We start from the raw sequence: 25,293 nt of genomic DNA on the forward strand, positions 1-25,293 counted from the left end.
AACCCTAACCCTAACCCTAACCCTAACCCTAACCCTAACCCTAACCCTAACCCTAACCCTAACCCTAACCCTAACCCTAACCCTAACCCTAAGGCCAGCGGATTTAGGAGAAAGGCGAGCAAGCCTCTCGGTGCTCGGTCTGGCGAATTTTGAACTATGCAAAGAATCATCATTGGGTCGTACGTATGGCACAAAGAACATCAAAGTGTACTACTAGTGCAGGAAAAGGGAGCTCTTGCAGTAATAAAGCGCCATTCTAGTCTTGATGTACGACGACCTCTCTGGTGTACTGCACCCCGAGCGAAGACGATGCCGAGCGCTGATGGATGGCAAGCGACGACTCGAATTGAGCGGTCGAGGTAGGAGAGTTGCTTACTTCTTCCTGAAAGTCGTCATGTGCACTATGCGCAAGGACTTCAAAAGGTTGCGGGCTATGCAAAGCAGACCGTTCGAAAGGCGCTGCGAGATTCTTGGATTGGAAATGACTGTTGCTGGATGTGGAAGGCGACTCGGCGCCTTGATCATACTGACTCATAGCCCGAATCGCTCCAATGTCGGTCTTGCCGAGTTCGTGGTGCTCGATCCCTTCGCGCCCGGCTTCGGCCGATGCCGGGGGCTGTCTACGCGGAGGCGCCTTCTCTCTCTGCCACCCAGCCGCAGAGATAATGCAGGTGCTAGAGAAATTCTTGGAAATGCTGTGGCTTCGTTGCCTGGACGGGAAGCCGTCGTTGGTGGAGCGCGGCATCTGCCTAAGATGTGTAGAGAATTCTGACGACTGTCGAACAGGGCTCGAGAAGTCATATCGAGGCTGTTGTTGGTGAAGAGGATCCTCGACGTCTCGCGGTCTCCGCTCGTCAAGCTTGCGTTGGAGTCCAGAGGGCTTCAAAAAGTCGTCGTCGGCACTTGTTCCACCAGAATGGATGGGCGTGTGGCTCGGCGCTTTGATGACGGTGTGACTGCCTTGGCCAGATTGGTCAAGCAGGCTCATGTACAGTCGCGAACAGCCTATCACTATTCGCCAGAGAGAAGCCCGTGCTTTAGCATTGCTTGGCCGAAGCGAAGAACGCAAGTCACCACTCACACGTAACCGTTGCTGCCGGCCCAGCCATGATAGGTCTGATGAACAAGGGCAGGCTGTCGCTGAGGGTGAAAATGATGTTCACGATGTTGGCCGCCATGACAGCGAGAAAGTATTGAATACCCTCTTTTAACAGCGTATGTTGAAACTTCGTCTTGAAGCCAGTCTGGCGCCAAAGGAGAAGCATTTTGCCGCTCGCAAAGACAAAGCACAGAACGTCAACTATGGACCAGGCAATAAAAACGCCTGCAGCAGGAACGTTGTGTCAGGGTGAGCAAAGTTGCCGCTAAAAACTCGGATCGCAGCACCGAGAGACGCACCGGCGGGCCAGTAATTGGCAGGATCATTGGCACATCCTCCGACCGGACCGAGACCCGGCACAGACGCGAATGGCACGCCCTGGTAGAATTGGGCGGCATACATGGAGATGACGAGCGAAGAGAGCCAGCTTGCAGCCATGATCAGTCCAATCCACCTGTTCTTGTTGCAGATGGCCCATGTACGCAGCATGAGCAGCGGGGTGATGATTGCATATCCCAGACCGTCCAAGATGGGAAGCACGGCCTGATACTTTGAGCAGAAATGTGCCGTTACCCCATCCTCGATATTCAAGATGACGGAGGCCAGCAAGGCCGAGAGACCAAAGTACCGCCCCAGTGTGAACAGGCAGAGCGACCATCTCTTGCGGGGCCGAAGCCACTGTCGCAGCTCCCAACCAGAAGTCTGAGAGGATGGAAGGATGCGGTGTCAAGGAACAGGACTACAGCTGGTGCTTCTTTGCTCTTACCCGCACTCGCAATGACAATTTCCCAGACCAAGAAACCCAAGACTAGGACTTGAATGGTCGAGTGCACTTGACGCTGATACCAAAGATTTGGGACGATGAAGTGCATACCAGGAGCGGCATCGCTCGAGTTGTCGAGGCTCGAAGTCTCGCTCATGGTGCGTGCAAGGTCGTGGCAGGATCAGATCGAGCAGGTGGACTTGCAGAGAGGGTGCTGGAATGCCGAGCAAAGGGGCGGGCTGAGTGGGCAAGAGAGAGGCGCTTCTCTGTGGTCAGTGGGTCAGAGCTGGCTTAAGAGTTGTCGAACGGGCGGGAAGAAAGAGCAGGCGGCCGGATGGTCGTGACGGAAGCCAAGAGCGAGGTGAAAGGTGAGTTGTTTTGAGGGGGGGGCAGCATGCGTGATCGAATGACCAGGTATGACTTTTGAGATTTACATTGAACTCAGTCGAGATGGCCCAACGTCGCTGATTCGGACAAGTCCAGTCGTGAGTGATGTTGAAGAGATCGCCGCGAGCCGCGAGTGTAGAGCATGCACCACCGCAGCTGACATACATTCACATCCCGCATTTGCGCATCCCCCACGCATAGACGACTTCCACGACGACGCCATCTTCTCCCATGCGCCACGCATGGCTACTTGCTCCATGCGTTGCCGAGATGACGCCTATTCACGACTGCGTTTCCGTCTCCAGCTCTGTCTGTCATGATCCGGACGCCGGTAGCACGCGTTGCAAATCTGAGCATCACGCGGTTCGCAAACGTCGCGCAGGTGTGTTCTCTGGCACAACATCGAAAGAGTAGATTCACTATTGTTGCGGCCCTGCTGGCTATTCGGTGCACCGCCATGCATGCGTTTTGCCCCGCCCTTGACGCCGCACTCGTGAGGCGCCGCGGCGTCTCTTGCTCTTCAGCTGCTGCTAGTGCGATCGAGCTGTTTCTCTACTTTAATTGATGAGCGCGCACATGCTGCATCAATCGTGAATGCTGAGCGACAAGACGAGGAATGATGGGCGTGTGCGATGTTCCCATCATCATCTCAGTGCAATCTACAATCACATCATGCATGCGTGGCTTCTTCGGGCCAATTACCGACCAATTGAATTGTAGTCGCGCACCACGCTCAGTCCGCTTTGCTTTTGCTCTGCTCACGCTGTCGGGTGTCGAGTTGCTGCTGCTCTACTGCAGGGCCGGCCTGAGTCTGCGGCGCTAATAGAGTGCTCAGCATGGACGACCAGCAAGCGATGGAGCGCAGTCCTGCAATCTCAGAGATGTAAGCGAGCCCAAGGGCCTCTACTCTTGTCCTACGAAGGGTCAGCAATTTGTTGGATTGAAAGAACGACCTCGTGGTTGCTCTGCATGGCATGACCACTACCTTGAAAATTTGACCTCGTGATTGCTCTGCATGGCACGACCGAACGACCGACCGGCCGGCCGCCTTCCTCTCCCTTTTGCCCGACTCACGACTGTTCAGTCAAGAGTGGGCTCGAGCGGAAGGCCTCCTCCGTCGTCGGGCCAAGCTTTTGACGGCGTGATCAATTCATGCGGATGCAAATGGCGCGCGATTCAAGCGTGGAGTCTCGCTTTGATGTACATCATCTGCTTTTCGAACAGCAGTCCGAGCGTCGAGAGGTGAGGCGCAGTGCATGGTGTGCCATGAGGCCATGCAGCAGGTGCTTGGATTGGATCTAAGCGCGGCCTGCGCGGGTCAGTCGCAGCATAGAGTCAAGATCGATGCTGTTGCGGTGCTGAGCTCGGCGTGCCCCATCGCGGCTGCGAAGGTATACGTGACTGAATTCTCCTTGACCCCCCTCGTGCGCCCCCTGACTGACGCCGCACGTATGCATCGACTGCGACGCGCATGCGGGGGTCATTTGACACCAGACTTGCCTGCGTGTTCAGACTGCGCGGGATGACTTGACTGTTCACGATTCCAGCCTGAGCAAGATTTGTCATTCCGAATAGACTTTGGCCCGCCCGTGCGTGCAGCGCACACGCATGTATATGCAACCACGCGGTCGAGCGCGCGCGTTGAATCCGGCAAGTGTTCGGGGGGTGGTGCGCCTTGCCTACGCAGGTGCAGGAGCAGTTTTGAGTCACGAGTGTAGTTGCGAGTGACGTATGATTCACGACCTTGATTGGTCTTGAGCCGCCGTCATCATAAGGTAGCATCAGTCGCATCCGCGGCCGCGCCCGTGCCATTGCCACGCATGGCTGTGCCTATAGCGCGAGGTAGTCCAAGGATTGCTCTTGAACACCATGCCTTCTTCGGCGTGTAGCGCAAGGCAAGTCGGCGACTTGCCGCCATCTTGCGCAGATGACGAGTCTACGCCCGCACTACATCTTATACGAGTCGCGAGGCTTTTGCCGCTCCCTCGTCGCTGTACTCGTCCAGCAGCAAAGCGCGAACTAGATTCGTGATTGGAACAACACATTAGCGCGCCGATGCGGGACTGGCGCGGGCGCCATCATGCATCCTTGCATGGTGCTCGACCGGGGAAACCACTCTAGTGATAGACCGCGGCCACCTGCATGAGCTCAGCCAGAAGACGATTCAAGATCCAGACTCATCACGCGGTGATCGAGAAGCAGACTCCTCGCGCGCATGCAGGTGTAGATTGACTTGCGCGCGTGCGCGGTCTCATGCATGTTGGCATGCCCGCCTGATCCTATGGCTTTGTCGACTTGGTTCAGGCAACGTGCCATCTCACGATCGATCACATCAGGCGTACACTGTAATCAAAAGTCACGACTGAAGCCGGTCTTTATCTTCAGCAGTCGTGTCGCAGGTGCTCACTGCCAGGCAAGGAGATCTTTGGCAGATCTTTGCGAGAGCGTGAGCGCGTCGTGGGTCGTGAATCAAGCTTCGACTTCCTCTCACTCGGCGCTTCATCCAACCCACGAACACCCCTTCCTTCCCTTGTGGCTCGCTCTACGCTCGACTCATTCCAACAAACAGCGCGCGGCTAGACATGTCTGCGCCAAACGCGAATCCGCCTCGTAGCCTGGATGCGCTGGGTTCGACAGATGGCCATCCAGAGAAGCGCGACCTTTCCGCTCCTTCGTCGGCCTCAGCCTCTTCCTCGCCGGCCAAAGAAGGTCAAGATGGATCTAAGGACGTAGCTAGAGTGCCAATGACCACGGCGCGCTTCGCCGCTTCCATGACAGCAATTCTTCTCGCCGAGAGCGTCAATGCGATAGACAGCAATGCCATCGGCGTCGCATCGCCGGTCATTGCCGAGGCCATCGGCGCCTCGTACGACAACATCGCATGGCTTCAGAGCACCTACCTCCTGGCCACTGTGGCACTCATGCTCACATGGGGACGCATGTATGCTACCTTTGACTCAAAGTGGGTCATCATCGTCGCCCTCCTCTTCTTTCTGATCGGCTCTGCGCTGTGTGGCGCTGCTACGAGCCTAGGCATGTTCCTTGCCGGTCGCACTTTGGCAGGCGTCGGCGGATCCGGAAGCTTTGTGGGCATTTGGAGCATCATCGCCATCATCTCTCCTCCAAGCAAACGACCTACCTGGATCAGCCTCAGCAATGCTACCTGGGCAGTGTGGATGAAAGCAGCTCCCCTGGTCGGCGCAGGTCTCGTCCAGAACGTGACTTGGCGCTGGGTGAGTGGGACGAGTGATATCGATAGTTCTGCGCACTCGCTTACCTCGGATCGATGCATTTCTTTCAGATCTTCTATCTTGCGCTACCAGTCGGCGGTTTCGCCTTGATCGTGCTGCTGCTCGCGCTGCCAGCTTTGCCACCCGTAGCGGTACCTGACGATGACTCGATGCCTGGCAAGTCCCGCGGCCTACTTGGCACGCTCGCTGCGTTGGACTTTCCTGGAACAGTGCTCTCGTGTGGCGGCGCGATTGCGCTGGTGTATCCCCTTCTCGTTGGTGGGCAGCCTAACAGTCCCTGGACAAGTGGGCGCGTGCTCGGGTGCGTGCAACGCAGAAGAAGCTTCTGTGGAGTGCCGATGGCTGACTAGCGCATCTACTCTGCCCAGGCCTCTCCTCGCCTCGCCCTTCATTTACGCGCTCTTTGCTGCATCCCAATTTCGCCCCACACTCAAAAAGAGCCATCGGACTGTGCCAGTGCACGTCTTTGCGCGCGACCGGACCGTCGGCTTGTTGGTAATCATCACTCTGATGGGCGGCGTAGTCGGCATTACGCCCTCGTACTTTCTTCCCATCTTTTACGAAATCGTTGAAGGTCGAAGCGTCGTTCGATCAGCCGTCATGATTCTGCCATTCATCGTTTTTGGCACCGTCTCTATCGGCATCAGCGGAGGGGTAGCAGAGGTGAGCGACGGTGCGCGACCGTGCGCTTCAGTGACACACCGAGCCCTCAAACTGACGAGCTGCCTTGCGTCTGTCTTTCTTCCCTTCCCTCTCAGAAAACTGGCATCTGGTCGCCTCTCCTGATCATCGGAGCGATAATCTGCGCTATTGGTGGCGGTCTGCTCTCTACTACTTCGGCAACTACGGCCGATGGAGCCTTCTTCGCCTGGCAGATTATTCTCGGTCTCGGCTCTGGCTCCCTGGCCAACCTAGCACCCATCGTCATGCAGCATCTCGTTGATCCCGACGAGATTGCTCAAGCGAGCAGCTTGGTTGCGCTCGCGATGAATTTTGGTGCGCTCATCGGCATTGCTGTGGGTGGCGCGCTGCTCAACGACCAGATTGGCAAATTCGTCACCGATGAGGTACCAAGACTTGCCAACATGCTCGGATCGTCAGGTCAAGGTTCCAGCCTTGCAGATTGCTTGAGATCTGCGAGTGGACCCGAAGCGCTGCTCAGGTGCACTCGACAGCAAGGTCTTCCTGGCAACATCATTCAAAACTTTTCGCAGACGCTTCAAGGCTACCTCCAGCAAGGCTTCTACCGCATCTGGATCTCCTTTGTCGCAGCGGCAGGCATCGCCTTTTTTGCCTCTCTCATGGTGCGCCACTTTCGCCTTCCTGTAGCCGAGAAGGGCGTCAAAGCTAGCTCGGAATCGAAGCCTGAGGTGACGCTCAGCGCCTGAGTCTGCAATTCCAAACCCCCGCGCTGTGCCTGTCACACCAACGTCAGACTTTTCACTTCAAGTCGACCCGCAATGTATATGCGTCATCGACGCAGCCTCGGATTTCGTTGTTGATGGACGCTACGGATAGATGGTATTTCTAATCATGAAGTAGATGTGTGGATGAGTGAGGTATCTACATGTAGGTACCTGCCAGGGGTCACATCAAGATGCATGGATCACACGGGCTATGTGATTCGATAGTTGTTTCGTAGGTGTAACAAGCGATGGAGAGCGACAGTGAGCATGAGAAGAGTGTGAGCTGATCAGATCATCCAGGGACGCTCAGGAGCGTAGAGCTCGGTGGCCAGATAGACGGTGAGCTCGGGGATGCCCTTCTTATATGCGCAGCCAATGATGGATTGCACGCCGCTGCGCTTCGCTAGAGCGCGGTGCGTAACGAATGCCTGCACTAGGCGCCTGTACCATCCCGCTTCTCGAAGACCGCGCGAAAAGAGGAATCCATCCAGCTTTTGCACAACGTCGTCATCATCGGCTGCATAATGGCGAATGGGCAGGTAGAATTTGGCCGTAGGCGCAGTGGTGCCCTTGCGCAGCTCGTAGTAGACGAGCGCACCGCGAGATCTCGCTTCTTGGGCGGACAGGTCAGAGTCCGCACATTCGATCACCTGCTCTCGCTTCTCGTCAAAGAGTGTGAACAGCTCTCGAGCCCAGGTTTTTTGGCTCTCAAAGACTTTTCGATCCGTGTGTCCCTTGCAATCCAGATGCTTTTCGAGCTCTTGCAGGTCGATTCGGCTAAAGCGGATGTACAGCTTCATCCGAGCCTGATCGGACGATACGCAGTCCACGCCGCAGAATTCCAGCGCGGCGGGCTTGCCTGCACGCTGCAAGTCGAAGAGATACGATCTGATGGGCAGCCAGCTCTGGCGCAGTTGTATGCCTGCTAGCGCCTCTTCCACAATGTCCTCTTTGCACCGACCATCTGCAATCGCCTTGGCGTCCAGACCGAAATATGCCTTCATCATGATTTCGGAGCTGTGCAACTCCACACCGAACGCCAGCTGTGTGAAGCCAGAGGCCTCTTTGGGAATCTTGTCGCTTGGCATCACCGTCAAAGCGGGCAGCAGAGCTTGAAACCATGTCAAATCCGTTCGTGGACCCAGCGCGCCGTGTCTTTGAATCCATTGTAAAGGTGCCAAAATGTTGATGGGGTCCGTCTGCCGGTCCCTCGACGTCTGGCTGACGACTTGAATAGGCGCAGGCTCAAAGACTAGACGTAGGCGAGTGTACGAATGACTGATCGCCAAGCTGTACTCGAGCAAAGAGTGATCATCCGCCACAAAGGATGTCCAACGAGACGGCTGACCTTGAAGTTCTCCGGGCGCTCCGAGGAGCCCATCATCGACGAAATGCTTTTCGAAAAAGCTTTGGAGTTGATCGAGCGCTGCTTCAGGCTCGGTGGAGAAATGCTTGAGCGTATAGAATTGGGTTTCGAGTGCTGCGCGCCAAGCAGAGGAGTGCGGACTGCAGCAGAGTAACGCAGATGCCACGTGAGTAGGTAGAATAGCAGGAGAAAAAAAAGTCCTAAATTGATTGGCACGCTCACCTGGACCCTACGACTAGCTTGGACATTCCCGGAAAATGGCCCATGGACTGGTACGTAGGCTTCTCATCGTGTGTCAGAGGCCACACTGACCTGCTGCCGATTGCGCAGACATTCGTGTTTGTAAATGTCGTCATCAAGCCGAGTCTGATGGTAGAAAAGTCGGGTCAAGAGTGGAGTGTGAGCTTGTAGGCAATCGCTCGAATAGCGGCATGATCAGCTTTCGCTACTCAAGACTCCATATATATACGAAAAAGAGAAGGGGCGACAGTCTGAGTGCTAATGCTTTCAATGTACGCATTACCGTTCCTGACCGCAACGTAGCTCATCTGTGCTGCCCCCCCCCCCCCCCCCCCCCCCCCCCCCCCCCCCCCCCCGCGGAGTCGCGACACGGCTTCATGCCCGTGGCCGCATCTGCAAAGGCGATCGACATTGTTGATCGCGTCCCAGCACAGCCGCTGCAGCACCTGCTTCGAGCGCGCCCCATGGCAAGAGTCATTCCATGACCTACTCTCGGCGCCGAGTCCTTGAAGACTGAAGACCATGTGGCTGGCAAGAACAATCGAATCACCGAGACACAGCTTCAGTATGCCGAGCCCTTAGCTGCGCCATGCCAATTCGGAGGCCTGGGCAGCACGGCCGATCAAGACGTACTGTGCTACTCGATTGCTTCTCGCAAGCGCCAAAGCTGGCGATGCTGCTGAGAGGGGCGGCATGCATCTGTACTCTCATCAATCGAGAGAGCAAATCAGGACTTGACTTGCTCCTCCTCGGGCACTCGAGACGCCGGCCGCGCCGTTGGTAGACAGACCAGCTCGCTTCGCGTACGTGCTTGATCTCGCTGTGAGCGTGTGGACCGCGTGATGCTGAAACGTGTCCTCCCTCGCACTCGTTGCCTCGTCAAACGCTGCTGTCTGCAGCAACAATGAGCGCTCAGAGGTCATTCAGGGTGGGGATGAAGAGTCAGTCGTGCACAGTCGTGCGTAGGTAGCCGCGAGAGTGCGCGGATGCACGACGAGCTCGCTTGTGTGATGCACGCTTAATTCAAAATTGCGTCTGAGGACCACGTGGGGCGTGCATGCATGCATTGCATATTCAAATCAAAATCGCATTCGTGATTTCTTGATTCTCCTGCAGCAATCACTTTGACTGATTGATGACTCACGACTGTTTCTTCGTTTCATGCTGGGGAGGTTTCGCCGCCGCGGTCTCTAGCGCTTACGCCGCGATCGAATGCTTGCATGCCTTTAGAGTGGCAGGTAATCCACGAATCAAACTCAGATGCAGCATGCAGATGGCCCGCAGTGCAGGAAAGCAAGATGGCGCGCGCGCGCGCGGGCGCGCAATTACGATCGAGCGACTTGTTGTTGTTCGGACGCTGGGGAGCGCATGGGCAGCAAGAATCAAGAGTTGCATGTCTGCGGCAATGACAGGCAGGCAGGCAGGCAGGCAGGCGAGCGAGCGAGCAGCTCGCAACTCTGCTCGACCTCGACAAGCTATCCTCTCATGTCCGCAGCTTGCTTGCTTGGATTCGGCGCGAAGCGCAGCTATAGCCGAAGCGCACAAGGCTTCTTTGCTCGTCTGCCGTGGTCAAGGATCATGCGGTTCTCGATCCCCAAGACCTGGGCTATTGCTCAGGGCGCTTCTCACGAAGAAGCGCGATGTGCCTCCCTTGCACGCGCAGATGAACGACTGTTGGTGCGCGCATTCCATATGTGTAGGCCACATTTGGAGGTTGGCCTCGTTCGCGATGGCTGCATGCCGCCTGCCATTTTCTGCCATCATCGCCCCACGTCGCGTCCTCGGAAGGCACGAGTGCTGGCTCGCACGAATTGGTCGTTCCTCTTGTCAAGGGACACGCGCGGACTCTTGCTCGTTCCACCCTTCAGCAGCAGCAGCAGCCACTCGCACTCGATCGTGAGCTTCGCACCGCCCCGATTCGAAGCAAAGGACAAACGGCCATGCTCTACAGCGGGGAGATTGCAGCAACTTCGACGACTATGTTCACAGCGCTGTCCGTCGCATTCCTCGCGAGCCTCGGGCTATGGCTAGCGACCGTACGCGGCCGCGCTCTTCGATGCGAGCATGCCTTGCCCATCTCGCCGCCTGGCGCTCTGCCCTATTTTGGCCACCTGTTTCAAGCATCCGATGGTCCGACGCTGCGAGGCAAGCTGCGAGAGCTAGGCGCTCGATACGCCTCGCACGAAGTGTTCAGTCTGCGCTTGGGTCCTGTACGCGTCATGATGCTCAATTCGCGTCAAGCAGTGGAGGAGCTGCTGGGAAGAAGAGGCAAGATATACAGCAGCAGACCCATGAATGTCGCGGCGAAACACTTCTTCACGGAGCAGAGCACCGCCTTTGCACCCTACGGACCTGACTGGAAGAATGCGCGAAGCATCATCAACAAGTCTTTTGGACAGCGAGCCATTACGGCCAAGTCGCTGGAGTATATCCAGATCGAATCTGCTCAGCTGGTCGAGCGTCTGCGCGATCGACTGCTGCTGCTACAGGTCGATCATCAGAGCGCCATGCGATCCTTTGACGATGCTGGCGTGCCGCGAGAGCTGACACGTTTTGGTCTGGGAAACTCTTGGCGCATCATATTCGATGGGCAGGAATTGAGAGAGGAGGATGTGGAGGAGGCGATGGAGGCCGTGCAGTGGATCACAAAGTACGCTGGCATACGTTCGAGATTGTCCCAGCTCTTTCCCGCGCTCGAGCATTTGCCTGGCTTTCTGAACGGAGAGATCAGAGTCATTCGTTTAGCCCGACAGCGACTCATGGACATCTTTCTGCCACGCTATCTCGACCTGTTGAATGTCGAGCTCGATCTGGTCGAAAAGATCGGATCGGGTGTGCACAAAGACGCGCGCCACGGTGCTGCAGAGAGCGACGAGCACGACTACCACGCTCGCTTCGTCGCAGGCAAGGAAGCACGTCGGGAGCTGGGATGCGAACGAGCAAGATTCCTCATCACTGGACTTCTCTCTGCTAGTGGAGACACCACCTCTGGAAGCTTGTTGTGGACTTTGTGCTACTTGGCAGAGTACCCGGATGTGCAGCGCAAGGCGCAAATTCTGCTCGACGATGCGTTCGGCCAACTGGACGGTCCACCCACCTTTGACTCGGAGAGAGAGCAAGCGGAAGCGTGGGCATACATTCGAGCCATCGTCAAGGAGCAATCTCGTTTATCGCCCGTCAGTCCGACCAACGGTCCGAGAAGGTGCGACGCGGATGATGTGTACAAGGGAGTCTTGATACCCAAAGGAAGCATCGTCTTCATCAATGCTGGGCATATCCTGCGAGATGCTAGGGTGTACGATGAGCCGCTAAGGTTCAAGCCTGAGAGATGGTTGGAGGCGGATAATGCCGCATCTGTCGGTGATCTGCTGCACGATGTGTGGCCATTCGGATTTGGGCGCAGAGGTTGTCCCGGAATCTACTTGGCCACTCAAGCCCTTCCGATGGCCTTGATGCACATTTTGCTAAATTTCAATATTGGGCAGCTGCATCCCACGCGGCCGCTCGACACTGCAGGCGATTTGGGAAAGGGCGAGATCGTAGTTGCGCCCGATGTATCCAACATTACGCTCTCATTGCGCGAGCCACATGCGATCGTTGAATAGGATGTCACTTTTCTTTTTGCAAGCGTTACACGCTCGCCGCTCTGGCTTGTGTTGCTGAAAGAGCCACTGATTCAGCCACGGCGAAAAGATCGGTAGATGTGGAGATGAACCTGAATCCCAGCTTGGAAATATCTGCAATCATCTGCTGAGTGCCGTCGGTGACCGTTCCGACCACTTTACCGTGCTTGCGTGCGGCATCCATCACGCGAGAAATTGCTTCGCTCCACGTGGGCTCGTACTTGTCCAGTGCGGGGGGCATCGGAGACAGACCGATGCTGAGTCGAAGGTCCACAGGACCTGCAGAAGCGAAAAGGAATAGAGATCGACGTGAGCGCTACGTTTGCAATGTTTGAGCACGTCATCCCGCAAACTCACCAACAAAGGCGCCGCTGATGCCCTCGAGGCCAATGATCTCATCCACGTGCTCCAGACCGCCTCTAGATTCGATCTGAGGCAGCACAACGACGTTGGGCGCTTCTTGCGTGAAATACTCGAGGACGCCTTTGGTCGTCGATCCGGCATCCGCAGGTATGGCCAGAGGCGCGCTAAAAGGTCCGAAAGATCTGTCGCCGATGGGCGGATATCGAGCGTTGGAGACGAGCTGTCTAGCTTCTTGCACGCTGTCTATGCGAGGGACGATGATACCGTTTGCGCCCGCGTCCAATGCCCATTTGATCCACTCTACAGCTTGAGATGGCAATCGAACCAGTGCCGCAGTGCGTCCCAGCGAGCAGAGCCTGATCGCCTTGATCAAGTCGTCCACCAGTCTGACGTCCGTTGGAGCATGCTCTGCATCGATGACGATGAAATCCAACTTTTGAGTGCTTGCTATTGCTCTGGCCACGCTCACGCTTCCGCTCACTAGCCAACAGCCCAGCAAGGAGCCCTTGCTGGAGTCTGGTGCGCGCTCTTCGATCGCTTGACGCAGACTCAGAACGCCAGGTGTCGGTCTGTCTGACTGAGCCATCCTGGAAGGGGGGGGATTTGCGAGTGTGCGATTATAGAGACAGAGTGTGTGATTGGCTGTCAAAATGAGCTCGTGCGGCTGTATAGCACGGCTCGAGGTACGGACGAGAGAAGGGGATGACGACAAATCGAAAAAGTGCAGCAAAAGCTTGGGACTCGGCATCATCACTCGTTTGCGGTGCACGCATGGCAACACGTGCGGTACGCACGCCTATGGGCACACCGTCGCGCCTCGACTAGCTCTTGACAGTCTCGCCCAGCCTGATCACCTGGCCTGCATTCACTGATTCACCTCGACGCAGGCAAGGCAGCAAGATTCGCGAATGGTCAAGCCAAAGATGATGCACATGCGATGCTCGTCGCTTGGGCGGTTGAAGTCGCCTTGCGCGAGACCAACGATGCCTCCGCGGCCCACATGCACAAGGAGCGAGCAGTAGCTGTTCAATTTGGGTTTCCTGTGATTGCAAAGCCCCGCCTCGCTCATCGTATTGCGCAGCGCCAATCGAGACTCATGCAGACTCGTGAATAGTAGTAGTGCGCTTTCGACTCGAGCGCACTCAGAGCTGCGAATCGCATCATGCAGACGCCCTACATGGACGGATCACGAACGCATATTCGCTGTGCGGGATGCCTGCTGGATGGATGGCAGCCCGGCCGTGGCCCATGCATGAAAGAGCCAAATAGCCGTATAGCGTCCAAGGAGGCGCAAAGGAACATGCGGGCGCGATCGAGCCGCCGGCCGGATGCTCGCGGTGCGCCCGGCGGGGATGATGCGAGACTGGCGGATGGCCGCGCTGCATGATGGGAAGAATCGTGATGCGCGCATGACAATCACGAATCACGAATCGCGAATACTCCCGACGCGATCGATGCATTCGATTTGGTTTGATTTGATCATGACTTTTGATTTGCGCGATGATTGCACGAGGATGATTGAAGCTGCCTGCATGCATGGGAAAAGTGCAGTGTGAGTATAGCAGAGACGTGCGGGGGGCTAAGCTTGCAGCCAGAGTGGAGCTGCATGCATGCATGCATGACCCGCACCCTTAATTCATTCATGCACTCGCTAGCTTAATTAAGCGCGCGGTCCTTCAGATTTCGATGTGGTTGTTCCGATAGCCCACGCGCGCGTCCGTCTGCTCTTCCTGCCAGCACCTATTATACATGCAGGCATGTCCCCTCAACTCGTGACTGCCGCCTCGCTGAGTTCTGACTGCGCCCACCCAGCTAGCATAGATGAATCTCAAAAGTGAGCTAGACTAAAGCAAGCATGCAGCCTGCCAAGTCGCGGTCATGATTGCTTTTGCTCGCTCGCTTGCTCGGGCATGACGCCGCATTGCCAGGAAGGATCGAGCTGCAAGGACCTCGCGGTCACACGGCATGGCGCATGGCGCATGGCGCATATATGCAGCAGCAAGCGAGCAGGCCGTCACGGATCATGAAAGCAACGGCAGCGATCGCAGCTAGCTTTGGGTGCAAAGCTGAATCAGAGCAGCAGCACGACGGCGAGACACAGCGTTGACCGTGCGTGAAACAGTCAAGTGTGAGTGCAAGAGCGCTCAAGTCAGCATATATGCAGTGGACGCATGTCGACATGTATATAAATCTGCGCGGCGTGTGTAGGTGGCAAGCGCAAGAGCAAGCAAGGTTCAAGCCAGGCCACAAAAGAGAGCAGCAGCACGCGCATGCATCTATCTAGCTTTAACGCGCGGCGTCCGTGCGCAGTTCAACATTCGCGCTGATTGCTCTATATAGCTGGTCTGTCTGTGATTTGATCACGTCCGGCGGGTTACTTTTGCACGCACGATGAAGCTGTTGCCCTTCATCCTTCCCATCCTCAACATCCTTCACTATCAGCATTGCCTGATCATGTCAGACATTCAAGATCTACGCGTGCGCGATCTGGCTTGCGCGCTGGAATCTTCCAGCAGCTTCAAGGGCGAAATCCTCAGCGCCAAGGATGGAGAAGCTTTCTCCTCGCTCAATACGCCTTGGGGCATTCAGGAGGCTGAGCAGCCCGCTGTGGTGCTTGTTCCCACAAGCGCACAAGACGTCGCTCTGGCCGTCAAGAGCGCGCACAGCAAGGGCTTAACTTTGGCCATCCGGAGCGGAGGCCTGATGAAATCGCAGACCAAGGGCGTCAGCCTCAACCTCAAGCACCTCGATGCTTACTCTATCAGCAGCGACAAATCTCAAGTCACGCTCGGTCCTGGTCAGACTTGGCAGACAGTGTACGAAAAGATGCGCGATGAAAAGTTCACCGTTCTTGGTGGGCGCGTCTCCTTTGTGGGAGTGGGTGGCTACGTGGGCGGAGGTGAGCGAGAGGGCGATGGAGGAAAAGGCGTGTATGCGCTGAGCTGAGCACCTGCTGACGTGCTGCTCCCTCTGCTCCAAGGCGGTCTGAGCTACCTCGTAGGCCAGCACGGCCTAGGTTCAGACTCGATCATCGACGCAGAGGTCGTCCTGGCGGATGGCCGCATCGTGCACGCTGCATCCGACCCCGAGCTTCTTTTTGGCCTTAAAGGCGCAGCCAGCAATTTCGGAGGTGAGCGGGATTGAGCGAAAATTTGGCGCTCGCTGCAAGAATGTTGACTTGGCAGCTCGACGGGGGCGCCTACGTATCCCCCCCTCGCAGTCATCACCTCCGTCACTCTCAAGACGTTTCCCAAGCCACCAGTCGCGTGGAGTGGCAGGCTGGTCTTTCCGGCAGAGCGCTTCGTCGAGATTGCCGGAGCGATCCACAACTACACTTCGACGAATGAGGATGGACGCGCAGGCATCCTTTTTGGCAGTCTAGCCCCACCACCCGATTTTCAACCCATCACGCTCGTCGTTCCGGTCTGGTTCGGCAGCGCTGCGGAAGGAGAGAAGCATTTCGATTGGCTGCTCAAGCTCGGTCCCCTCGTCAATCAGATGATGGAGATGAGCTACGAGGATCTTGGAAAGCTGCAGGACAGCGGAGCTACGCCCGCCGGTGTTCTGGCCGCTTGGCAAACCAGCGTCGTGCCCAGAGTTTCGGACGAAAAGACGGCGGCTGCGGCCCTCCAATGGCAGGGTGAATTGGTGGCCAAGGATCCTCGATTCGGCGGGACTGTCTTGCTCTTTGAGCCGTTTGTCAAGGTTCGTCGTTTCGCTCAAGGGTCGGAGCACTCTTGATACTAGGCTCACTAGCGATGTTGGCCGCTATTTGCTTTTCTCTCTCTCTCTCTCTCTCTCTCTCTCTCTCTCTCTCTCTCTCTCTCTCTCTATCTCTCTCCCTCTCTTTCTTTCTTTGCGCGACAGAACGTATTTGCCGACGTGGACGACTCGACTGTAGCTTGGCCTCACAAAGGGGAGCACATGACCGTCATTGGCCTCATGGTCCTCTCCCCCGATCCTACACTGGCAGGCGTACCCGAAGCGCTTCGAGACGGCGTATCTCGCATCGCCGCAGCGGCACCTGCAGGCGTCCACCCGCAATATCCCAACTACGCCTTTTTGCACGGAGAAAAGGCAGAAGACTATTATGGCGCCAATGTGCAGAAGCTGCGTCTGATCAAGAAGCGTTTGGACCCTACCAACTTCTTCAAGGGTACTGTCCCGCTCGCCTGAGAATGCTCGGTACCTTTACAAAAGTTGCCCAGTAGCCTTGCTTTTTGCAGATAAATCTGCGCGACACCCCTGCCATCTCCACACGACACTAGATTTCGCAGATGAAGACGATCACGCAATGGTAGTGCTTTCTCGAATATCATTCTCGTCGCAGCTTTCTCTTGACAATGTTGATGGACGACCAAGAGCTTTTCCGAAGGTCTGGTAGGTGCGTAGGGTCTATGGACCGATAGCCCTGCGCGATTGCTGTTCTGTCGCACGTTCATGCGGAAGCGGATCGAGCAAGCGAGGGCAAGAGGTGTGATTCGAAAGGCAAAAAGTAGACTTCTACCCCCCGAACCTGCTACTCGCCTGTTCCTTGTTGTCGCTGCGCGCGGCGCCCGAGCCAGATCAAGCAACTATGCTGCTCTCGACGCTCACCAGCACATCCTCCCTGCGCCAAAATTTGACGTACCTCGCAAGCTTTCGCAATACTCCGCTCGTACTGCGCCTCCTTTCGCGCCTGGGCCATACATCCAGCTGAGGACCGTTGCTCAGATTCTTGAGCGCCTTGCTCACCGCCTTGGCTCGCTTTTTGGCCTCCCACTCCCCGTCCGAGTCTGTGCCGGAGTTGCCGGTGCAGCGTCGAAAGAGGAGGGAGGAAGAGGAAAAGGAGCGGAGGGAGCTGCTGCTGCTGCTGCTGCTGCGGCGGCGGAAAATGGGGATGCTGGGAATGCTGCTGCTGCTGCTGCTGCAGGGATCGGCTCGGATGGAGAGGTGCGAAGTTGCGGTGCGAGAGGGTCTTGCTTTTTGAAGAAGAGGAGACGCCTGAAGCTTGAGCTTGAGCTGCAAGTCCTCGAAGCGCATTTGCATTGAAGGGTGCTGCTCATCATCACCTGAGCGCTCGGCGATGGTGAGCTGCGTACACATGGCAAAGAGGAGCAGAGAGACGATCGCTTTGATGTGCATGGTAGCTAGCGCGCGCGCGACGTCCAGCGTCGACAGAGCTTTCTGTGGCTGGAGGCCATGTCGGCGCGAAGCAGCGATGGGCCGCAAAAGGTGATTTGAGTGAACTTTTGTTATCCTCGCGACTTCGCGGATACATGCGGTACGGACGACTCACTTGATGAAGAGAACGGGGGGAATCTTGAAAGTGATGGGGGGAAACTCGTCAAAAGAACTTTTGCGAGGGGGAAACGTTTCGCGTCCATGCATGCGCCTTCCTACGGGACCTACTTGTACCTCGTAGAATTGCTCGGGTGCTTCCTTTCGCCTTCTATCCTTTGCAGTGGCGAGATGGACTTGCGACCTTGATTTCCGGGTTGCCAGGCCTTGTGCAGCTGCCTTGATCGCCGCTGCCGGTGCCAAATGCACCTGCGTAGCCCCAGCTCCGCGGAGACGAGAAGCGAAGTGCTCCGCCCGGACGGATCGGAGGCGCTGGTATGCTGAAACAGAGAAGAGGGGGGGGAGAGCACTCACACTGATGCAAACATGTGCCTCAGCGTCCGCCACCTGCTTTGCCCCTGCCGTGCGTGGCAATGGGGAAGCGCAAGACTTTGTCCGGAGGAGGGTGCGAAAGCGGGGAAAGCCAGCCGCTCAGCAAGTTTTGGCCCCCCCCCCCCCCCCTCCCCTCGGCCCTCGTAAGCACAGAAAATCAAGGCGTTTGAACGCTTCGTGGGGGAGTTTGGGCATGGTGGCGTTGTTGCGTGGGGCATCGCGCGCACTCGGCAAGCAGCGCAGAAGGGGGGGCGCAAGCTCGGTCGACGACGACGACGACGACGACGACGCCGCGCAGGAGCTTGTGCTGGGCGGCCAATTAAGTCGACAGTGAGTGAGTGGCGCTTGACCAATGGGCCCAGCCAGCCAGCCTTTGCCACTCTTGCCGCCGCTGACGCTGACGTGGACGCTACGATACGCTTATGCTAAACGCTGACGTGACGCTTGGGCATTGCCAGGATGCCGGGGCCGGGGCTGGGACGATAGCTTAGCGACCCGTTTTTGGCAGGAACGGAAAGCCAAGTCCGATACGCGGACGCGGAGCTGGGGGAAGTTCAAAGGACGAGCGCAGAGGAGCAGATATTGCTGGCGAGCTGCGCCGCGCCTTCCCGTATCAGCGTAGGTATATACCCGTATCGCTTGCTCGCCTCCCTCGGCAAACATGATTGTTGCGCTCGCCAGCCAGGGGGCGCCCCAAAGCGGTCCGTGCGTGCTACGCCAAAGCGATATCCTCTTCTCTCTCTCTCTCTTTCGCCACGCTCGTGCTTCTCTGAACCCCTTTCCTACTGCGCCTTTTGGCGAAATTCCACCACAGCCACCAACTCATCATCTTCATCCAATCCGACCGCAGCCTCGTTGCGCTTACAAAGGCAAGTTTGAAATGCTGCTGCTGCCCCCCCTTTTGAACGAACGCGATGCTCGGCTGCATCCATCTCCAAGGGGGGTAGTGTGGTAGAGAATCGTTTTTTGTATTTTTGTTATTTTTTGTGTTTTTTTTTGGTATTTCACGGCTTTGCTTGGTTAGATTCACTCGAGGCGAGGGCTGATGATGGAGCGGGTGACGGATGCAGATGGGTGTTCACATGATTGTTCTGGATGAGGCGAGGCGAGGCGAGGCGAGGCGAGGCGCCGAAGCTGGCTACGATGGGGAAAGAGACGAGCAAAAGCCTAGGGAAGGTGGGGGAAGAGAGACGACACTTTTGTGTTCTTGGACCACGCGACGATTGTTTCGGGAGAGTGCCGACGTTTTTTTTCTTTTGTTCTCTCTCTCTCTCTCACTCTGTAAGGGAAATCATTCACCCCGGATTCAGACTTGCTTCTTGCTCAGATCCATCTCCTCCCTTGCCTTTGCGGCTCTAGCAGCCTTTTGCCTCTCCGCAATCTCCCGAACAGCCTCTCTAGCCAAGGCGTGATCCGTCTCTTGATCCAAACCCGATACCGCCACCACCGCTACGGGCGCTTCCAGACCTGCTACACGAATGGGAAAAGCGCCTCCGTGCGCTGCGTATTCTGGACCCAAAGAGTCGATGCTGCGTCCTTGTTGAAGCAACTTGCGACCGATGGCGAGGGAAGAGTGGGAGTAGGTGCGCACTTTTGCAATGCAAGATGACACCGAGAGGAAAGGGGGGCGAAAGAGGGAAGCACAGTCAGGCGTGTGGAAAGGTACTACTATCGCTGCCGCCCCCAACCGAACGACTGTGTCCCCCCTCGGTGCGCCTGGGCACACTCACCGACATTGATCTTTTTCTCCACCATCTCCATCAATCTCAAACTTGATTCTGCGCCCAGACTGATCTGAAAGAGGACCAAGCCGGAGAGCAATTGAATGCGAAAGACCAAGCCAGGCTTGGTCACATCTCGTCTACGCGAGAGCAGGGCTAGTGCGGAAGATCGGAGCGCATTGCCCATGCTCCAAGCATCTGCGGACGAAAGCTCTAGCAGCTTGTATGCTAATCGAAGCGCGAGTGCGCGGAAGGGGACAGCGCAAGAGTGAGTCTGGTGTCGTCGTCGCGCATGACACATGCGGCCCCCTCGCCGTCATGCAGTGGTGTGGGAGATGCTGCGATAGTGGGGAGTGACTCACCATCATCTTCCTCTTCCTCTTTGAGCTCTTCAAAGTTGAGCTGTGTAAGCCTGTCCAATTCCTTTTCGGATGAAAGGGCTACGGTCTGATGCGTCGTCGCGTCAGGTCTAGAAGTGGAGTTGTTCGTATTTGCTTGCATCTCTTGAAAATTTTGTTTTGGAAGCGAGTGTTTGCGCTTCAAGAGTTTGATGAGCGGTGCGGGGTAGATGTGTGCGGCGGGCGTTGGATGAGGAGTCAAGGAGGGGGGGGGGGGGGGGGGGGGGGGGGGAGGGGGTGTCCGTGCGGACTTGTGACGCAATATTTGTGCGCGAGCGCGATCGATCGAGCGTCAAGCTTTTTGCCTTGTGCTGCGAGAAACGTGGGAGGCGATGGCGCGTGCGAACAGAAGGTTGGTGCGAGCGAGAGAGGGGGAAAGCTGGATCGATCGTCGCGCGGCTTTTGAAGCTCCTTCCTCTTCTCACAATGTCGCCGCACGCAGCTCAGCACCGCCCTGAATCAGTGCACGGTTGTCCCTTTCGCAGACAAAGAGCGTCCGTGCACGCAACACTACTTACTACTACTATAGTCGCACATGCTCTCTCTCTCTCTCTCCCTCTCTGCCCCTCGCGAAGCGTCTAGATTTTTCCCCGCACGACGAGCAGTATCACGTGAAGAGTCATTGTCGGTCTGAAATCGGGCCAAGTTCGCGTGCGCCCCGACAGCATGTGCATGCATGCGTGCAGCAGGGCTGCGAGATATACGGCCGGCGGAGTAGCGCGCTGAATACGTTGCGCGCAGCAGCAGCAGCATCAGCAATCACGTGAATTAAGCAGCAGGAAGGGGGGCAGCAGAAGAGGCGCGCTGACTCGATCGATCGATACTCACACTCGTGACTCTTGACTACAGTTTTTTGGCATGTCAATTGCCACACTCACTGCATGACGACCCGCGCCTCACCTATACCTTTGCGGTCGATGCACCGCGCGAGCCTCCATCTTGGAGCTTATCCGTAGAGCAAATGCATGGGCCCTGCATGGATACGCGCGCACAAGCATGCGTGCGTCAGAGGGCGTGACTCGCGGCCACTATGCTGATGACTGCCTGCCTGCATGCCTGCTTGCCTGCATGATGGCCTGGTTGCCCACGCACGCAGGCACGCACCCACGCACGCAGGCACGCACCCACCCAGCGGCCCCACCGGCAAGGTATATAAAAAAAAAAAAAAAAAAAGAGAGCAGCAGCAGCAGCAGGAGGATCAGGAGCAGCGAGCAGCATGCCCTCGCACCTTGCGTTGAATGTTGCACATATCGCCAGCAGTCACAGCTAGAGAAGTCGTGAGTCGTGAGTCGTCTTGCAGCGTTTGCATGGGAAGTCAAGAGTTCCGAATCGAGTCTTGGCGGGGGAAAACACGCCGCGCCGCGCCCGCGCGCCGCTTGACCAAGTCACGCGCAATAAGGTCTCCATGCATGCAGCATGCAGTCGCATCCATCGCAGTGCGCCGGCCCGCCGCGGGGCCCGTGTACTGTATTTTGCTGCATGGTTGCATGGCGGTTGTATGGGCTCATGCCGCTGTCAACAGTGGCAGTGGCAGTGGCAGCGGCAGTGGCAGTGGCAGCAGGGAAAGAGCGAAAGCCACAGCAGTCACAGCCAGCCAGCCAGCCAGCCAGCCATGCAGCCATGCAGCCATGCAGCCAGGCTCTCCATCAGCCCACGCTTGGTTGGTTGGGCTGATGCATGGTCGTTGCGAGGCAGACAAGGCACATGATGCAGCAGCTATAGCTAATGGAATGGGGCTAGGCAACTCGCGAGTCAAGAGTACATACATACCGTGGGCGAACACGCATGCAAGTGGTTATGCTCACGCGCGCACGCAGGCCAGAAGCAGCAACTCACCTCTTTGCCCCATCCCATCCCACACACACACACACACACACACGCACACACACACACGCACACGCACAACATTCCAACATTGCCTCCACCACCTCTTTCATTCCCGCACACCGCACCGCACCGCATCGCCCCTTCTCACGCTGAAACCACAAGCAGCGCCTTCAAACAAGCAACTTTATATTCCATCCTACATCATCCTCGCTTTCGCGCGCGCGCCCCCCCCCCTCCCCTCCCCTCGCCCCCCGTCGTCTTTATCAAGCATGGCTCCAACAGCGCTAGGCGATGGCGGATCCAACGGCGCTTCGCCCTTCGCCAATAACAAAGATGCAGCAGCAGTCCAATCCTCCACCACCACCACCACCACCACCAGCGACGCAGCAGCGCAATTGGTCAATCTAACCAGCAACAAATTGTCCAGCGTTGCTCTGGGCGGCAAAGTTGCAGCTTCTAGCATCGGCGCTGCCATCGCTGCACCGCTCACCGGCACGCAGGGCGAAAAGATGGGAAGCAAAGAGGTGATGGGTTTGGAGCACGAGTATGGTGCGCACAAGTGAGTTTCCCCTGCAATGAAAGCCAGCTGGGAGGAGGGGGCAAGGAGGGCGGTGGGAGTTGGCATTGCGTGCGTGCGTGCGCGCGCGCGCGTGCGTCTCTTTTTTCGCTGCTCTGCTTACTTTGCTCATCCGCGCACGCCCGCATCCAATCACCATCCCCCCCTCCCCCCCCAGCTACCACCCTCTTCCCATGGTCTTTTCACGCGGTGCAGGTGCACACGTGTGGGATCCAGAAGGTAGACGCTACTTGGACTTTCTCTCTGCCTACAGCGCTGTCAATCAAGGACACTGTCATCCGCGCATCGTGTCGGCTTTGGTGGAGCAAGCTTCTCGTCTCACCCTCTCCTCTCGAGCATTCTACAACGACGCTTTCGGTCCCTTTGCGCAAAAGGTGACGCAGCTGTTTGGATACGAGAGCGTGCTGCCCATGAACACGGGCGCAGAGGCGGTCGAGACGGCGTTGAAGTTGGCGCGCAAGTGGGGTTATCAGGTCAAGGGCATCCAACCTGGTCATGCGCACATCCTCTCCGTATCCGGCAATTTTCACGGACGCACCCTCGGCATCGTGAGCATGAGCACCGACGAAGAATCTCGAGATGGTTTCGGTCCCTTTTTGCAAGGCGTCGGACCGGGCATCGGCGAGTTGAAGATCCGCTACGATCACGCCGAAGATCTGGAGGCAGTGTTGGAGCAGCACGGCTCGAAAGTGTGCGCATTCTTGGTGGAGCCTATTCAGGGAGAAGCTGGCATCGTCGTTCCTAGCGCTGGCTATCTGCAACGAGTGCGCGAATTGTGCACCAAGCACAATGTCCTGTTGATCTGCGACGAGATCCAGACCGGTCTGGGTCGCACGGGCAAGATGCTGGCGGTCCAGCACGATGGCATTCGTCCGGACATGATCACCCTCGGCAAGGCGCTCTCGGGCGGAGTGTACCCAGTGAGCGCAGTGCTGGCCGACAAATCCATCATGCACGTCATCCAACCCGGAGAGCATGGATCGACGTACGGAGGAAATCCGCTCGGTTGTGCGGTAGCATCCGCAGCGCTGGATGTGCTCATCGACGAGAAGCTTTCGGAAAGAGCAGAGATGCTAGGAGCTAAGTTCCGCGCGGATCTGCTCGCTTTGAAGCAGAGCGGCGAGTGTCCCATGCTGAGCGCCGTCAGAGGAAGAGGCTTGCTGAACGCCATCGTCATCGATCACGCCGCTTCCAAAAAGGGAAGAACGGCGTGGCAATTGTGCTTGCTGCTCAAATCCAAGGGTCTCTTGGCAAAGCCCACCCACGTCAATATCATCCGTCTGGCACCCCCCCTCGTCATTAGCGAAGAGGATCTGCGCAAAGGAGTGGAGATGATCCGTCAGTCTTTGCTCGAAATCGACACGCTCGACGTTATTCCGGGCGAAGAAGGCCAAGAAGCTTCCGTCGTCCCGCCCGTCAGCGAGACCTGAGCAGGAGGGCGACTCCGTCTTCGTTTCCAAGTGTTCCCTCAAATCTGCTTTCCAAATCCTCCTTTCCAAGTGGCGCCGCCCCCCCTTTCCAAGTGGCGCCGCCCCCCCTCCCGACGACCGCAAAGAATGCTTTCTTCCCCCGCCTTTCCTTCTTTTTCTTTTTCCCACATAAAGACCCCCGCCCACGGCCTTTAGCCGAGCGAGTCTTGCCTTTCCAGGCCTAGAGCACCCGAGCACGAGCACATTTTCCACGAGCAGCAGCAGCAAGCGCGAAACAAACAACTGCAACCAGCGTCCGCGTCCGCGTCCACGTCACCCCACCCCACCAGGTTCATGACGAGCAAAAGTCTTTTTCCTTGCAGAGCGAGCCATGCATCGTAGGCATACCCTCCCTACCCAGCAATCAAAAAAAAAAAAAAAAAAAGAAGAAGAAGAAGAAGCCCACGGCCTTCAGCCGAGCTTCTGACCCGGGCCCCACAATCATCCACCGCACCGCACCGCACCGCACGTCTCTTTTTTTGTTTTTGTTTTCGTTTACAAGAAGAGAGGGGCCCACGGCCTTTAGCCGAGCCCCGCCCGCATGCTACTCACAATGTATCTATCAGGTTTTGATCTGCCTCCCTCCCTCCCACTCACCCTATCGCGAAACCACGTCTGTACCTCTCCAACTTGATCTCTCCCCTTTTCTTTGGGGTCAGCGAAAGTGGCTCTTCCTTTCGGCCCCTGCAAAATAAAAAAAAAAAGAGGAGAATTTGCCGCCTCGCGCCCAATCCGCTCTGCTCTGTGCTCTGCCTTGCTTGCTCGACTCTATCCTGCCCCTCCTCTTCCTGTCCGCGATGAGTCCCCTGCGCTTTCTCTCGCCCTCCCTCCCTCTCTCTTTGCGCGACGATGGAGCTTCCTGTGCTTCCTCTCTCTCTCTCTCTCTCTCTCTCTCTCTCTCTCTCTCTCTCTCTCTCTCCCCTCTCTCTCTCTCTTTGCGCGACGATGGAGCTTCTTTTTCTTCTTTTCTCCTTCTCTTGTCCCTTTTTGGGCTCCTTGTGCAAAAAGTCGTTTTGCGCCTCCGATGAGGGCTCGTATTGCATCGTCCCGTCCCCCTCCGCCCGAGAATCGGCAAGCGTCGAGCGATGAGGTGAGGGGTGGGGGGGGGGGGGGGGGGGGGGGGGGGGGGGGGGGGGGGGGGGGGGGGGGTG

At 57.0% G+C, this 25,293-nt stretch overlaps 9 protein-coding genes across 9 annotated transcripts; 4 read left to right on the forward strand and 5 right to left on the reverse strand.

The window, feature by feature from the left end:
- Positions 1-256: 256 nt before the first annotated feature.
- Positions 257-2,019, reverse strand: IE81DRAFT_352944 (hypothetical protein; the record flags this gene model as incomplete). The annotated part of the gene is made up of 4 exons (XM_025516641.1): positions 257-960; positions 1,082-1,300; positions 1,399-1,801; positions 1,843-2,019. 4 exons carry the CDS (start codon positions 2,017-2,019, stop codon positions 257-259), a joined length of 1,503 nt encoding a protein of 500 aa, XP_025366416.1.
- Positions 2,020-4,586: 2,567 nt separating this feature from the next.
- IE81DRAFT_369228 (MFS general substrate transporter) lies at positions 4,587-6,959 on the forward strand. The gene is made up of 4 exons (XM_025517224.1): positions 4,587-5,482; positions 5,551-5,801; positions 5,869-6,163; positions 6,259-6,959. Exons 1-4 carry the CDS (start codon positions 4,832-4,834, stop codon positions 6,886-6,888), a joined length of 1,827 nt encoding a protein of 608 aa, XP_025366417.1. The 5' UTR covers positions 4,587-4,831; the 3' UTR covers positions 6,889-6,959.
- Positions 6,960-7,193: 234 nt separating this feature from the next.
- Positions 7,194-8,520, reverse strand: IE81DRAFT_350324 (aromatic prenyltransferase; the record flags this gene model as incomplete). Its single annotated transcript, XM_025516515.1, has 2 exons — positions 7,194-8,412; positions 8,495-8,520. The coding sequence occupies 2 exons, from the start codon at positions 8,518-8,520 to the stop codon at positions 7,194-7,196; spliced, it is 1,245 nt and encodes a 414-aa protein (XP_025366418.1).
- A 2,925-nt stretch (positions 8,521-11,445) lies between these two features.
- Positions 11,446-11,991, forward strand: IE81DRAFT_283574 (cytochrome P450; the record flags this gene model as incomplete). The annotated part of the gene is made up of 1 exon (XM_025511571.1): positions 11,446-11,991. A coding segment is annotated over one exon (546 nt), but the record flags the coding sequence as incomplete, so codon positions are not given.
- On the reverse strand, positions 11,831-13,198 carry IE81DRAFT_318236 (Phosphoenolpyruvate/pyruvate domain-containing protein). The gene is made up of 2 exons (XM_025512599.1): positions 12,493-13,198; positions 11,831-12,414 (listed from the first exon to the last, which is right to left on the reverse strand). The coding sequence occupies exons 1-2, from the start codon at positions 13,082-13,084 to the stop codon at positions 12,143-12,145; spliced, it is 864 nt and encodes a 287-aa protein (XP_025366420.1). The 5' UTR covers positions 13,085-13,198; the 3' UTR covers positions 11,831-12,142.
- Positions 13,199-14,735: 1,537 nt separating this feature from the next.
- On the forward strand, positions 14,736-16,826 carry IE81DRAFT_326718 (FAD-binding domain-containing protein). The gene is made up of 4 exons (XM_025514896.1): positions 14,736-15,397; positions 15,479-15,628; positions 15,719-16,203; positions 16,366-16,826. Exons 1-4 carry the CDS (start codon positions 14,890-14,892, stop codon positions 16,672-16,674), a joined length of 1,452 nt encoding a protein of 483 aa, XP_025366421.1. The 5' UTR covers positions 14,736-14,889; the 3' UTR covers positions 16,675-16,826.
- A 3-nt stretch (positions 16,827-16,829) lies between these two features.
- On the reverse strand, positions 16,830-17,881 carry IE81DRAFT_326720 (hypothetical protein). Its single transcript, XM_025514897.1, has 2 exons — positions 17,026-17,881; positions 16,830-16,925 (listed from the first exon to the last, which is right to left on the reverse strand). Exon 1 carries the CDS (start codon positions 17,620-17,622, stop codon positions 17,065-17,067), a length of 558 nt encoding a protein of 185 aa, XP_025366422.1. The 5' UTR covers positions 17,623-17,881; the 3' UTR covers positions 16,830-16,925; positions 17,026-17,064.
- A 1,371-nt stretch (positions 17,882-19,252) lies between these two features.
- IE81DRAFT_40262 (hypothetical protein) lies at positions 19,253-20,433 on the reverse strand. The gene is made up of 3 exons (XM_025517305.1): positions 19,881-20,433; positions 19,391-19,740; positions 19,253-19,334 (listed from the first exon to the last, which is right to left on the reverse strand). The coding sequence occupies exons 1-2, from the start codon at positions 20,170-20,172 to the stop codon at positions 19,457-19,459; spliced, it is 576 nt and encodes a 191-aa protein (XP_025366423.1). The 5' UTR covers positions 20,173-20,433; the 3' UTR covers positions 19,253-19,334; positions 19,391-19,456.
- Positions 20,434-22,196: 1,763 nt separating this feature from the next.
- Positions 22,197-25,066, forward strand: IE81DRAFT_326722 (putative CAR2-ornithine aminotransferase). The gene is made up of 3 exons (XM_025514898.1): positions 22,197-22,655; positions 22,831-23,986; positions 24,695-25,066. The coding sequence occupies exons 1-3, from the start codon at positions 22,366-22,368 to the stop codon at positions 24,713-24,715; spliced, it is 1,467 nt and encodes a 488-aa protein (XP_025366424.1). The 5' UTR covers positions 22,197-22,365; the 3' UTR covers positions 24,716-25,066.
- The last annotated feature ends 227 nt before the right edge of the window (positions 25,067-25,293 follow it).

The sequence above is a fragment of the Ceraceosorus guamensis genome, assembly GCF_003144195.1.
Source record: "Ceraceosorus guamensis strain MCA 4658 unplaced genomic scaffold IE81scaffold_131, whole genome shotgun sequence".
NCBI lineage: Eukaryota > Fungi > Basidiomycota > Exobasidiomycetes > Ceraceosorales > Ceraceosoraceae > Ceraceosorus > Ceraceosorus guamensis.

Excerpts from the sequence above, each read along its gene's own strand:
- IE81DRAFT_40262 (XM_025517305.1), bottom strand. The coding sequence starts at position 20,172 with ATGTGTCATGCGCGACGACGACACCAGACTCACTCTTGCGCTGTCCCC. Across the intron at positions 19,741-19,880 it reads GGAGAAAAAGATCAATGTCG|TGCGCACCTACTCCCACTCT; the intron begins GTGAGTGTGCCC and ends GCATTGCAAAAG.
- IE81DRAFT_326720 (XM_025514897.1), bottom strand. The coding sequence starts at position 17,622 with ATGCACATCAAAGCGATCGTCTCTCTGCTCCTCTTTGCCATGTGTACG.
- IE81DRAFT_318236 (XM_025512599.1), bottom strand. The coding sequence starts at position 13,084 with ATGGCTCAGTCAGACAGACCGACACCTGGCGTTCTGAGTCTGCGTCAA. Across the intron at positions 12,415-12,492 it reads CATCAGCGGCGCCTTTGTTG|GTCCTGTGGACCTTCGACTC; the intron begins GTGAGTTTGCGG and ends TCGCTTCTGCAG.
- IE81DRAFT_326722 (XM_025514898.1), top strand. The coding sequence starts at position 22,366 with ATGGCTCCAACAGCGCTAGGCGATGGCGGATCCAACGGCGCTTCGCCC. Across the intron at positions 22,656-22,830 it reads CACGAGTATGGTGCGCACAA|CTACCACCCTCTTCCCATGG; the intron begins GTGAGTTTCCCC and ends CTCCCCCCCCAG. Across the intron at positions 23,987-24,694 it reads TCGTCATTAGCGAAGAGGAT|AATGTATCTATCAGGTTTTG; the intron begins CTGCGCAAAGGA and ends CATGCTACTCAC.
- IE81DRAFT_326718 (XM_025514896.1), top strand. The coding sequence starts at position 14,890 with ATGAAGCTGTTGCCCTTCATCCTTCCCATCCTCAACATCCTTCACTAT. Across the intron at positions 15,629-15,718 it reads CGCAGCCAGCAATTTCGGAG|TCATCACCTCCGTCACTCTC; the intron begins GTGAGCGGGATT and ends CCCCCCTCGCAG. Across the intron at positions 16,204-16,365 it reads TCTTTGAGCCGTTTGTCAAG|AACGTATTTGCCGACGTGGA; the intron begins GTTCGTCGTTTC and ends TTTGCGCGACAG.
- IE81DRAFT_369228 (XM_025517224.1), top strand. The coding sequence starts at position 4,832 with ATGTCTGCGCCAAACGCGAATCCGCCTCGTAGCCTGGATGCGCTGGGT. Across the intron at positions 5,483-5,550 it reads AGAACGTGACTTGGCGCTGG|ATCTTCTATCTTGCGCTACC; the intron begins GTGAGTGGGACG and ends CATTTCTTTCAG. Across the intron at positions 6,164-6,258 it reads TCAGCGGAGGGGTAGCAGAG|AAAACTGGCATCTGGTCGCC; the intron begins GTGAGCGACGGT and ends CTTCCCTCTCAG.